This window comes from Heptranchias perlo, chromosome 1 (assembly GCF_035084215.1).
Source record: "Heptranchias perlo isolate sHepPer1 chromosome 1, sHepPer1.hap1, whole genome shotgun sequence".
NCBI lineage: Eukaryota > Metazoa > Chordata > Chondrichthyes > Hexanchiformes > Hexanchidae > Heptranchias > Heptranchias perlo.
In genome coordinates, this window is record NC_090325.1 from 86,394,955 (window position 1) to 86,409,384 (window position 14,430).

The following is a 14,430-nucleotide window of genomic DNA, read 5'->3' on the forward strand; positions in this document are numbered from 1 at the left end:
AATGGTTAATATTTTTGTTTTATTATTCTAATAAGGTCCCTGTGTGAAGACTCCAAGGAGCACTGTGAGACAGTACTAAGCATGGTTGGACTGCAGTGGCCAGAGGACACAGACTGCAGACAGTTTCCCAGGGAAACCTCTGACAACAAGACATGCCTGATGCCTGATGAGAATGTAGAAGGTTAGCATTGACCTTGTAGGCTTTTAAATTAACATTAAGTTTTAGCTTTACTACAATTCTACTTTTATTAGTCTCAGTCACAACTGTATATATATAAAACATATATGTGTATATATATATATATTTTTTTCTCTCCTGAAGAAGCTGACTCTTAATGGGGGGGGGGAAATTTCCTTGGGTATCAGCTGACCTCAGTACTTCCCCCAAGTAGCAATTCTTTATCTGTAAGTTTAAACAGTAACGGGTAAATTTTCATCTTCACCACTTAATCTGTCTGAGCACATACCCACACCCCCCTCCCCGTTATAGAACCCGTTCGATTTTCATTCCTTTGATTACAATGGAATGAAAATTAGACAGATTCTGTAGCGGGCAGGCAGTCTGCTCCCCCAGATTACCACCCAAGTAGTGAAGACGAAAATTTACCCGAGTGTCACCAACGTCCACGCTTTCCACTGGAGGTCACATGGTGGAATCAAAAGTTCGAACCCTGGCTTATTTTCCTGTATCTAACCCAGGCATATGATAGCCCCAGCTGGGGTCAATCAATTCAGCAATAATATGGACCAATCTTGGGATCTTGTACAACTTACAACAGCAACAAGAACAATTTACATTTCTAAAATGCACAAAGAAGCTTTTGTTCACCTTGGACATTTGTCTTAAGCTTGGTAGTTGCATCGTTTGAACAAAACAACAATAACTTGTTTTTGTATGGTGCCTTTAACATACTAAAATATCCCAAGCACTTCACAGTAGTGAGAAAATATACTTATCAGGAAAGGCTGAACAGGCTGGGGTGCTTTTCTCTAGAAAACAGAAGGCTGAGGGAAGACCTGATAGAGGTCTTTAAGATAATGATAGGGTTTGATAGGGTAGACATGGAGAAAATGTTTCCACTTGTGGGGGAGTCCAAAACTAGAGGTCATCAATATAAAATAGTCACTAACAAATCCAATAGGGAATTCAGGAGAAACTTCTTTAACCAAAGAGTGTTAAGAACATGGAACGCGCTACCACAAGGAGTAGTTGAGAAGAAGATATTAGAAGGGGTGACTAAAAGCTAGGTCAAAGAGGTGGTTTTTAAGCAGTAGAGAGAGGTGGAGAGGATCAGGGAGGGAATTCCAGAGTTTAAGGCCTAAATGACCGAAGGCACAAGTGCCAATCGTGAGGCGAAAGGAGTGGGGGATGCACAAGAAGCAATTGTTGGAGGAACGCAGAGTTCTTGGAGGGTTGTTGGACTGGAGGAGGTCACAGAAATCAAGAGGGGTGAGGCCATGAAGCGATTTGAACAGGAGGATGAGAATTTTAAATTGGTGGGACTGGGAACCAAAATAGGTCAGCGAACCCGGGGGTGTTGGGTTGCAACGAGTTACATCAAGTCTACAGCACAGAAACAGGGCATCCGGCCTAACTGGTCGATGCTGGCATTTATGCTCCACACAAGCCTCCTCCCTCCCTACTGCATGTAACCCTATCAGCTTACCCTTTATCCCTTTCTCCCTCATGTGCTTATCTAGCTTCCCCTTAAATGTATCTATGCTATTTGCCTCAACTACTCCTTGTGGTAGCACATTCCATGTCCTTAACACTCTTTGGTTAAAGAAGTTTCTCCTGAATTTCCTATTGGATTTATTAGTGACAATGTTATATTGATGACCTCTAGTTTTGGACTCATCCACAAGTGGAAACATTTTCTCCATGTCTACCCTATCAAACCCTTTGATTATCTTAAAGACCTCTAGCAGTTCCTCCCTCAGCCTTCTGTTTTCTAGAGTAAAAAGCCCCATCCAGTTCGGTCTTTCCTGAAAGGTATAACATCTTAGTTCTGGTATCACCCATGTGAATCTTTTTTGAACCTTCTCCAATGCCTTTATATCCTTTTATAATATGGAGACTAGAACTGTCTACATATTAGCGGGCTAGCGGGACATGGTGCGAGTTAGGTTGAGGAAAGGAGGGTTTGGATGAGCTGAAGTTCATGGAGGGTGGAGGATCTGAGGCCGGCCAGAAGAGTATTGGAATAGCTGAGTCTGGAGGTGACAAAAGCATGGATGAGGGTTTCAGCAACAGATGGGCTGAGGCACGGGTGGAGACAGGCGATGTAACAGAGGTGGAAGTAGGTGAACATTCAGCAGCCACTTAAAAATTCTAAAGACAAATTCCTGATCTTGGATTGGTTGTCAGAAAGGCTTCAAATAACTTCCAGAAATCTGTCTGGTTATTTTCTGCAGCAAGTTGTCATATTTATGTTTGAAGGGGCTTGTAGGTACTTTGATGTGTTTAGAATTTATATATGCCCTAGTTGTTTTTGATAAACTGCTGCGATCACTACCAATTCAGATCACAGTGACCTGAACTGAATGCAACCCCCTGGGTTTTATATTGAGGTGGCTTTGATTCAGTGTAGGCACCAGGAGGCCTTGAACTACTCAGTGAATACATGCAATGAAATGATTCAGACATTCTGCTACAAATGAAATTATTGTGAGCTTCATACCTTGCAGCCTCAAACAAACCTAAGAGAGAAGTAGGTCTTGCTCCATATTGTGATTTGATGTAATTACCTCCCCACTGTTTATACTCCCCCCATTTAACTATTAATTCACAACAAGTGTTAATTTCCAACAGTTTAATTTAATATGAATTAATGTGGTATTATAATGGGTAGAAATAATCTACCTGCCTACCTGCATCTAAAGACTATCAGGCGTTCCAAGTATAACCGTGCTCATCTGATGTAATGAAAGTGCATTTACAGAATGATTTAATATTCTGTTGACAGAGTGCTCCCCAAGTCATTTCAAGTGCAAGTCAGGGAGATGTGTCTTGGCATCAAAAAGGTGTGATGGACGACCAGACTGTGACGATTTCAGTGATGAGGAAGAATGTGGTAGGTGTTACTTAAATCCCTCCTGTGAAGGTCCTTTGTCACAATTCCCAGCAGAGTACAACAACATTTTTGCAAGGGCTGTACATGAAATATGATATTAGGAGGAACTGGATACAGACACTGGTGTTCATCTCCATGACCCAAGTTGAAATCCAGTCCAGACTGATAGGGTGAAAGTCTTCTCTGTCTGCTGTCTGTAGGGGTTTCCTATGTGAATTGAGATTGGGCAGTCTTAATCTAGTTCCTAGTGATGTGGAGATGCCGGTGATGGACTGGGGTTGACAATTGTAAACAATTTTACAACACCAAGTTATAGTCCAGCAATTTTATTTTAAATTCACAAGCTTTCGGAGGCTTCCTCCTTCGTCAGGTGAACGATGTGAAAATGAAATCCTCGAAATGAAATCGCATTTATAATTCACAAAGCATTGTACTCACCAAGCATTGTTCTGTGAATTATAAATGCGATTTCATTTTGAGGATTTCATTTTCACATCGTTCACCTGACGAAGGAGGAAGCCTCCGAAAGCTTGTGAATTTAAAATAAAATTGCTGGACTATAACTTGGTGTTGTAAAATTGTTTACAATAGTTCCTAGTGAGCATGGACCTGCAGCACAAAACTCTCCCTAATTCGGCACTAATTGGCAATCACACTCAGGGAGATCACTGGATGGCGGGTGTGGGAAATGGAAAAATGTCACACTGCTGCAGCAGAGGCTGCTCCTCTGTGATGGTAGCTGAGGTGTGGTGTTGGGGCAGAGTGGAGGGAGCTTTACTTTGCATCTGCCTGTGCTATACCTGACCTGGATGTGCTTGATGCTGACTCTGGGTGCCCGAAATGGGAAGAGTTCTATTCCGCAGCACTAGCATCCCTCACCTGATGAGCACAACATTTAAAAAAAAAATGAATCTCCATTTGACCTGTAAAACGTTTATTGTAAATGGGGATGCTTCTGCAGAAGCAGAATTCACATAGTTAATCTGTGTTACACTGGTGTCACTAAACTGATAACTTGGCAGGGCATTGTTGATAATGTAAGCACCAGAACAATCAACAAACAAGTAGCTCCTAGTAACAATCAGTACACAAGGTTGTCTGCTTTCTAATGCAGGCAGTATATTAGGAGTCTGACGCATGAAGCAGTCAGTTTTAGAAACTAGTTGAATCAATTTGACTCCACAGTTTTTTGCATTGTCATTCTCCACAATCCAGCATTTTCCAGCAATAATTATGATTGCATTTTTAACAAGATAATAGTACACTGATGTTGCCATTCCTACAGAAATCAACCATGGCGTCCGGTAGCGCTTTTTAATTGTTCTTTTCACAGGAGCATTTTTCTGAGTAAGTTTTTCGCTCTTTTTCTGTAACTTTTCTCCTTTTGTTCTTCATTCATCTGGCTTGATATGCTGCAGCCAATAGGGTGGGCACACGGCCTGCTTCCAGGCTGTCATCTATGGCCCTGAAGACAGTAGCTAGAAGGTATCAGGACCGTTCAGGCATACGTTTCTGTTCTAAGTTTCTCTCTCGTGTTGAGAGACATCACAGCCTCTGCTTGGCACCTCCTTGCTCACTATGACTCAGAGTAGAAACTAATGGAGCCGGGCTTGAATCTGCATGTGCCATTGCATTACTGGTCAGGACCATAACATTGCCATTTGGTATCATATTTTATCTCATAAAATGCTAGAAGAGAACATTTAGATTGGTTAGTAAATGGTTTGGGATTCCCTTGATTTGTATGCCTATCAGGCAGTTAAAGATAAAAAGAACAACATTTGCATATGACGGTAAGGGCTGGATTTTCCTCAGGAGCAGGTTCGCTGCCAGAGAAGGGCCAGGACAGGACTTCTGCCTGACCCTGCTGTGACCCCCACCCAGCTTCCTAGGTCAGGGCTGTTTAAGCATGCAGGGCTGGCTCCTACTGGGATTCCGGCCACCAAAAAGGAAGCCCACCACTGCAGGTGAGGAAGAGGTTGGCAGTGCTGCAGCATCAAAAGAGGAGAAGCATTATTTAAAGGGGGCAGAAAAGCTTTGAAAATCTTCCAGCATGTTTAATGTTAGGCCTCGGACTGAGCGAGACCTAACTGAGGAATGAGAAAGAGAGGTGCCCTCTTCTCCTCCCAAAAGGGGTGGTATAGTCAAAGAAAATGAAACCCAAATATTTATGATCGATACTACAAGTTTGGACAAAATAGGTTTAACTGGTTTGAAGGTCTTAGGGTCTTAGTGAATTTACATTAGGGTTGCCGGCATGAACTGGAAACTCATGTATCAGGAACCAGCAGTACGAGCATTCCTCTGAGGCCGAAGTGAAAGCAGCTTTATACTGCCAGCAGCTTCAACTATCTCCCTGGGTCAACTAGTTTTGTTTGTTTTCAGCTCATGTAGCAACATTGAAAATAATGCTACACTTGTACAGAAGATACTGGGATAGAATTTCCATGCGGGTTCTCCCGAACGCCCGCCATAACTTCAACGAAAGATTGGTGGAAATTCCGGAGAAACCCTGCGGAAATTCTATTCCCTGAAACATCAGAAATAACTTTATTAACGCTGAGCGAAAATCAACATTAAGAACAAAATTTTAACCAAATCTGTCTTTTCCAACCTTCTCTAAAACGTTGTGATAAAAATTCTACTTCTGTGTTCGGCAGTCCGCGATTTCCTGTCCATTGGCAGAAAGTTGCAACTGGCAAGTGCAGAAGTGTAATTTTTACTCCAATAAGTTTAAAACCCTATACTGACCTGGATTCTTCAATTTCTTTTTCTGGCTTCTATCCTTCAGTGTGGAGGTGGGAGAAAGTTTAGAATAATTGAGCTTCCACAGGCTTAAAAAACTGGCCTAAAGATGCTTTCTTACCCAGTTAAAAGACTGACCTAGCTAGGTCATATTGCGATAGGATCAATCCTTGGTGATTTTGTACTTCAAAAGGAGAACGTGGAATACTAAAAGAGATGTCCCTGAAACCAGAGAACACCAGATGTGTAAACTTATCTGCAATGCCCAAATGGTTAATTACTTAAACCTAATATGGCATAAACAGGATTTGTGACAAATACCTGCAGATATGATTTACAAGCCACTTGTGGCACTGAGTATAACTCACTTATGATAAAGTTGTCCATGAGTTATCAGGTCTATGTACTCATGGGATACAAAATGAATCCTTTTGCTCTTTTCCATATCTCCTTTAAAATCTCCATTTAAAGATAAACTGTTTATGTTACAATTTCTTTTCAGATAATGTTATCATGGGAAGAAGTACAGATTAAATTTGCTTTAAAAGCTTTCTGGCACAAATACATTATAAAAATGTCTTAATGGAGAAATTTATATTTGTCAGTCGTATGGTGGTAGAACTGAGGGGAAGACTTTCAGGAACTGCCAGGTTTCAGGTCACTGCCTATTCTGGGAGTTGCAAATTCTGGGAATTAATGACTCTAGCTATGTTAAAGGGTAAATCCTGTCTCTAATGGTTTATCAGTCAGTCTCACAATGTACTGATAAGGTTGCAAGCAGTGCTTATTTCATCCCAAGGTTGGATGAAAAATTCAAATTTGGCTGTATTAACATATATGGTAGAATTGATGATTATGATGAAAGTGGTATCACATCTGATTTATCATATTAATTAAATCTTTTTGAAGGAGAAGGGGATTCATTATCATGCAATATTTGTGCCTTATATCCATATATCATTTATATTAAATTGATTATTTGAATGCCATCGTGGTGATTTTCCAAGTTTTGCACTTAGACACAGTCGGATCGCCCAGCGAATAGCGGACAATAGGGCGGGTCGGAGCACACGCTGTCAAACAACTCATCTGATTTTCCTCCATTAGTCAACATCGGAGCCTACTGATTTCCCGCCCTCCCACAACCAGCGAGTTGCAGCAGATTGCCATTTTAACGCCCGCAGCTTGCCGGCTGCATTCAAACGAGGCCCGAACTTGAAAATGGATCGAGTCTCCCGACACTGGCTTCAGGCACTACTGATTTCACACCTGTTCCAGGCAGAAATCAACCCCCCCCCCCACCCAGCATTGTTTTCAAAATATATTAAATTATGTTTTAAAATATATAAATCAGACACTGAATTGTATATGTCAGCATTGTATAAAAATGAGTTTTAATGTATTCTGATAGACAGGCAGCAATTTACCCAGCCCACTCACGATACATTGAACTTTCTGTCACGTACACCCACTACAGTAGCTATCATTCTTCAAATCTTTTTAATTTCACTGATGTCCACTTTCAGTGCTTCTGTTAGTAACTCAGTTTAGTTAGGTTTTATGTAGCTAGAAATATCACTTTTTATCAGATTTTGTTGTTCTATAAATATGCAAGAAGCAAGCTTCTAAAACCATTAGTGTAATCTAGTATTCTCATGGCATCTGGCCTTTTTATAGCAGAGCCAATCTAACATGGTTACAACAGATTGTGCCACTCAGTAGTCCATTTGACTTCACTACAACAGATTGAAGTAACAATTCAAAATGATGTTTTCTTCCATAGATTCATGTAGTGCTTGTAGTTTTGCTACCTATAAAACAATGTTTAACCTCGGATAAAATGCAATTCTGCAGGTAACAACTTCAAATAATGTTTCTAAAAAATGCACTAAAAAATTGACGCCGAGCCAAAGAAGGAGATATTAGGAGGGGTGACTAAAAGCTTGATCAAAAAGGTGGGTTTTAAGGAAGAGTGGGAGGTGGAGAGATAGGGAGGGAAAGGGTAACTTTATGGTATTAGGCCAGTATATAGTTTGTATGGTCATCTCTAATACCACCGTAGCATTGTTTCATGGATATAGTACAGATCGAAAGGTGAGTTACTTTGAAAAGCGTTTAATGCTAAATTCTAAATGCAGAAAGTGCATTACAACTAGTTTTATGGTGTGACCCTGCAGTTTTCTATTGAAGAAGCAGATACCATCTGCCTAGCAGCCCCAATTTATATGACTGGAAGGGTTCCCAAGGATAGAAAACAAAAACAAAATACTGCTTATGCTGGAAATCCGAAATAAGAACAGAAAATGCTGGAAATACTCAGCAGGTGAGGCAGCATCAGTGGAGAAAGAAACAGAATGAAAGGTCTGATGATAAGTCATTGACCTGAAATGTTAACTCTGTTTCTCTCTCCACAGATGCTGCCTGACTTGCTGAGTGTTCCCAGCATTTTCTGTTTTTATTCCTTAGGATGGAATTGGGTTTCAATAAGCAGCACAAGGGACTCTATTAGGATTTGGGTTGTTTTCACACCTTGACTTCAGATAGGGATCAATATTGCTTTTTCATGTTGAGGAATTTGAATATTCCTGTACCTAAGGTAAACCAGGACAGGTATCCCTGCTGTCATTCTCTGTCTCTAGCTCTACTGGGTGACAGCAGTGAGCAAATACTGGAGAACAAGAGGAGGATATTCTTGGGTCCAGTTCTAGGCCAACACATGAGCTATCTTTGCCAGTCAGCCTGGCCTTGAGATTTAGCAGATGCCTCCTTTGAAGAGATTCTGTGATCCGATAGGCCTGTTGCCATCAGATTACGCCACTGAGCTCTTAGCCTGTGGCATTAAGATTGACCTCAGAATACTTTGGCCATGGAAAACAAATCTTAACACACATTTCTGAAAAGATAACAAAAGGATCATTCCGTAAACATTATATAAATAATTTTTGCCAACTATAATAAAGCAAATTGATTTATTTGATGCTCCTGTTCATTGGATATCGATTTTCATGGAAAATTAATCTACTTATCGCTCTTTAGACTTCTTGACTTCTTTTCCTTTGTTCTTAGGTTGTAGTGAGAGAGGCCTCTGGGAATGCCCTACTGACAAGACCTGTATCAAGCATACAATGATCTGTGATGGTTTCCAGGACTGTGCTGACAAAGCAGATGAAAAGAATTGCTGTAATTTATCATTGGCTTTATGCATTTTTCAATTGCCAAATTGAAATGTTTTGCTTCAGAGCATGTCTTTTTTAAAGTGGCTAGTAATGCTTTGCTTTTGAAACCTCCTTTCTGTTCCAAACCTACACAGCTAAATATACTGACTGGTAAATATTAATGTAACCCTGCAGCTACTCAAACCACTGAGCATACTTAGCATTATGCATTATGGGAATGTGCTTCTTCCACAACAACGTGCCTTTAAGACATGGTGTTCCATATCAGACCAGGGATTTGGGGGCATGTGCACAAAACAAAATCAAAAGGTTCCATTATATGAACATAGAGGCTATCCTTCCAGTAGCTATAAATTACTGGGCTGTTTCAAGAGTGTGGTATGCCCATAAATCATTAGTGACAAACAGAAGTGTGACTGAGCTCTTTTTCAGGAGTGAATGGGTTTCCATAATTCACCACTCAATGTGCAGCATTTGCTTACTGTATTTATATGCTTGGGGATTTTTTTTTTTCATTAAACATGTCCTATTGTGATTTGTTTAATGCCATATTTTCATAGTGATTAAATAATCCAACCAAGAACAATAACTTAATTCAGAACATATTTTCAGAGCTTCAAGTTATTTTTTTAATGGAGAAAGCAGTACTGCACTTACTGCGAGAGATAAACAAATATATCCATTTACTTTCAAAGAACCAGCCACTCCTAAATATTAGGCTGGAGTGCAAGACTGACTGTTGATCTTCCAACCAGGTCAGTCTCTGAGAACATGCCAATACCTTATGGGAAATGGTCAGAATACTTTACAGCAGAGTGTGACAACATACACTTGTATGTTTATGCTCTCTTTTAAGTGGGTGTCTTACAAAATTTGTTTTGGATTAAACATACTGTAATACATAATTTGTAGAATTCAAAAGAAAACCAAGTTGATGCAACCAAACTCATGGTACCTTAAAATTTATAATCTGTTTTTACACTTAGAAGAATTAATTTTTTTTCTGAGTCAGTTATACTTGAGAAATTTTTGAATTAAACAATAGTCAGTCTCTTTAAGATGAATTTTCTTGTGGTATTGTAATATTGCCTTAGTGAGTTAGGCTTAGTTTATTTTTAATACAAGAAACAGCCTTACGAGAAAGATAGTTCTGATTCCTTGTCTTTTCCTTTTTCCAGCATCCTGTAAAGATAATGAGGTGGTCTGCACTAACCATGCCTGCGTGTTCCGTCACATTTGGTGTGATGGGAGGAGAGATTGTCCTGATGGCTCGGATGAATGGAACTGTGGTGAGTGTTACACAGTAACCTTTGGCTGATTGGGATGGTAACCGTAACTCATGAGCTACCTGACCCTGCTTCAGTGATCTAGGCTCCAAGTACTAATAATTGCTGAATTTTGGACTGGTGACTCTGCTATCATTGCTCTGTTCAATCCTTTGATTATTAATGCACTATTAACTTGTTAACCTGGTGCACCATTTCTGCTGAAACTGCTTGACTTTGAAGTTCTGAGAAAGAAGAATGTTCTCAGCCCCATGGCCAGCCAATGCCACTCTTGTAACTAGCTAGCTACTAGAAAATATTCGTTCCTGTAGAAAAGCATTAGCAGTCTGCTCAGTGCTACGACAACATCACTGTCATGCCAATGCAATGTACTAAAATTGTCTTCAAAAGCCATCTTACAATATATTGCAGTGAAGAATCTGAGTCAAATTAATAGAATTTAATTGTTCTTAAAATGTATTGAAAAGGAGAAACAAGGTGCACAAAGGATTGGGAGAGAAATATAGCACTAGAGTAAGAAATAGTACAGTATTAGGTGGGATCAGATTAAGAGAGAATACAAGAAGGTCTAAGATAGGTTTACAGCGCACGTGTGTAAACACATGAAGCGTGGTAAATAAGGTTGGCGAGCTGCAGGTGCAAATAGTCAAATGGGAATATGTTGTCGTGGCGATAACAGAGACCTGGCTCAAAAAAGGGCAGGATTGGGTACTAAATATTCCTGGATACAAGGTATTCAGGAAAGATAGGGAAGGAAAGAAAGGAGGGGGAGCAGTATTGATTAAGGAGAATATTGCAGTGCTGGAGAGAGAGGATGTCCTGGAGAGGGTCAAGAAAAGAATCTATTTGGTTAGAGTTAAAAACAGTAGAGGTGCCATTACACTACTGAGTATATTCTATAGGCCACCAACTAGTGGGAAGGATATAGAGGAACAAATTTACAGGGAAATTACAGAGAGGTGCAAGAACTATAGAGTAGTGATAATGGGGAAATTCAATTATCCTAATATAGACTGGGATAGTAAAAGTGCAAAGGACAAAGAGTGGGAAGAATTTCTGAAGTGTGTTCAGGAGAAATTCCTTGAACAATACGTTCCGAGGAAGGAGGCATCGCTGGATCTGGTTCTGGGGAGTGAGGTGGATCAAATGGAGCAAGTGTCAGTGGGGGAACATTTAGGGAACAGTGATCATAGTATCATGAGGTTTAGATTAGCTACGGAAAAGGACAACCTAGAGTAAAAATATTTAATTGGAGGAGGGTCAATTTCAGTGGGTTGAGAACGGATCTGGCCCAGATAAATTGGAATCAAAGATTCGCAAGTTAAATTGTAATCAAACAATGGGCGGCCTTTAAAGAGGAGATGGTTCGGGTACAGTCTAGGTACATTTCCATGAAGGGGGAAAGGTAGGGCAACCAAAGCCAGAGCTCCCTGGATGACGAAAGAGATAGAGACTAAGATGAAGTTGAAAAGGGGGGCATATGTCAGGTTGATAATACAAGTGAGAACCAGGCTGAATATAGAAAGTTCAGAGTGGGAAGTGAAAAAGGAAATAAGAGGGGCAAAGAGAGATTATGAGAATAGACTGGCGACCAACATAAAAGGGAATCCAAAAGTCTTCTATAGGCATGTAAATAGTTATCAGGTAGTGACAGGAGGGGTGAGGCCGATTAGGGACCAAAATGGAGACCTATTTATGGAGGCAGAGGGCATGGCGGAGGTATTAAATGAGTACTTTGCATCTGTCTTTACCAAGGGAGAAGATGCTGCCAAAGTCACAGTAAAAGAGGAGGTAGTTGAGATACTGGATGGGCTAAAAATTGATAAAGAGGTGGTACTAGAAAGGTTGGCTGTACTTAAAGTAGATAAGTTACCAGGTCCGGATGGGATGCATCCGAGGTTGCTGAGGGAAGTAAAGGTGGAAATTGAGGAGGTACTGGCCATAATTTTCCAATCATCCTTAGATATGGAGGTGGTGCCAAAGGACTGGAGAATTGCAAATGTTACACCCTTGTTCAAAAAAGGGTGTAAGGATAAACCCAGCAACTAAAGGCCAGTCAGTTTAACCTTGGTGGTGGGAGAGCTTTTAGAAATGATAATCCAGGACAAAATTAACAGTCACTTGGACAAGTGTGGATTAATTAAGGAAAGCCAGCACTGATTTGTTAAAGGCAAATTGTGTTTAACTAACTTGACTGAGTTTTTTGATGAGGTAACAGAGAGGGTTGATGTGGTGTATATGGACTCCCAAAAGGCGATTGATAAAGTGCCACATAATGGGCTTGTTAGCAAATTTGAAGCCCATGGAATAAAAGGGGCAGTGGCTGCATGGATACAAAATTGGCTAAGAGACAGGAAACAGAGAGTAGTGGTGAACGTTTGTTTTTCGAACTGGTGGAAGGTATACAGTGGTGTTCCCCAGGGGTCGGTACTAGGACCACTGGTTTTCTTGATATATATTAATGACTTGGACTTGGGTGTACAGGGCACAATTTCAAAATTTGCAGATGACACAAAACTTGCAAGTGTAGTGAACAGTAAGGAGGATAGGGATAGACTTCAAGAGAACATAGACAGGCTGGTGGAATGGGCAGACACGTGGCAGATGAAATTTAGCACAGAGAAGTGCGAAGTGATGCATTTTGGTAGGAAGAACGAGGAGAGGCAATATAAACTAAAGGGTACAATTCTAAAGGGGGTGCAGGAACAGCGAGATCTGGGGGTATATGTGCACAGGTCTTTGAAGGTGACAGGGCAGATTGAGAAAGCGTTTAAAAAAGCATACGGGATCCTGGGCTTTATAAATAGATTGTAAACAATTTTACAACACCAAGTTATAGTCCAGCAATTTTATTTTAAATTCACAAGCTTTCGGAGGCTATCTCCTTCCTCAGGTGAACGATGTGGAAATGCTGGAAGTGCTGTAATCATTTCCACATCGTTCACCTGAGGAAGGAGGTAGCCTCCGAAAGCTTGTGAATTTAAAATAAAATTGCTGGACTATAATTTGGTGTTGTAAAATTGTTTACAATTGTCAACCCCAGTCCATCACCGGCATCTCCACATTTATAAATAGAAGCATAGAGCACAAAAGCAAGGAGATTATGATGAACCTCTATAAAACACTGGTTCAGCTACAACTAGAGTATTGTATCCAATTCTGGGCACCGTAGTTTAGGAAGGATGTGAAGGCCTTAAAGAGGGTTCAGAAGAGATTTACTAGAATGATTCCAGGGATGAGGGACTTCAGTTACTTGGATAGACTGGAAAAACAGGGGTTGTTCTCCTTAGAGCAGAGAAGTTTGAGAGGAGATTTCTTAGAGGTGTTCAAAATCATGAGGGGTCTAGACAGAGTAGATAGAGAGAAACTCTTTACATTTGCGGAAATGTCGAGAACCAGAGGACACAGATTTAAGGTGATTGGCAAAAGTACCAAAGGCAACATGAGGAAAATAATCAGGAATGCACTGCCTGAAAGGTTGGTCAAGGCAGATTCAATCGTGGCTTTCAAAAGTGAATTGGATAAGTACTTGAAGGGAAAAAATCTGCAGGGCAACGGGGAGAGAGTGGGGGAGTAGGACTAACTGGATTGCTCTTGCAGAGAACCGGCATAGGCTCGACGAGCTGAATAGCCTCCTTCTGTGCTGTAATCATTCTATGATTCTATTCTATGTACAGTTGTATTACATTGCAAAGAATTAGTTCAACACTCTATACCCTTTGTTATTTAATGCAGGGTGAAATTTTAGTCACATGGTTAGGGATCATTTGCACCTACATAGTAAGCTATATTCTTGTTCACTGTGTATTTACAGCCCAATCAGAGATTTCAATGCTATGTATTTGAATTTTTAAGGAGGCTGATCCTGTCAGCTAGACTTGCATATGGTGAAGTATACCTGATAGAATACGCCTCTTTAAAAATAAATGAGAGGGGACTCTTGTGATGGCTCAGTTGATAAATTCTCTGCCTTGTGTGAAACTAGGCCACACAGACAAGGAATGTCTCAGGTTCAGCCTCCAGTCTGTGCTTTGTTAGCTGACTTCAGCCAGGGTGACAGTGCTGGTGCTACTGTTGGCCATAGCAATCCCATGCTATGGAGGGGAATAATCAGCCAAGGGTTCCACTCCTGACCAATGTCCACGCTGA

The 14,430-nt window shown here is 40.6% G+C and overlaps 1 protein-coding gene across 1 annotated transcript in view; it reads left to right on the top strand.

Annotated features, from left to right (window-relative positions):
- corin (corin, serine peptidase) overlaps positions 1-14,430 on the top strand; it is a 184,216-nt gene that overhangs the window by 121,480 nt on the left and 48,306 nt on the right. The window contains exons 11-14 of the mRNA XM_068007804.1: positions 36-181; positions 2,967-3,074; positions 8,886-8,999; positions 10,174-10,284. Of these exons, the coding sequence (XP_067863905.1) occupies positions 36-181; positions 2,967-3,074; positions 8,886-8,999; positions 10,174-10,284 (479 nt within the window). The remainder of the gene's footprint in view (positions 1-35; positions 182-2,966; positions 3,075-8,885; positions 9,000-10,173; positions 10,285-14,430) is intronic.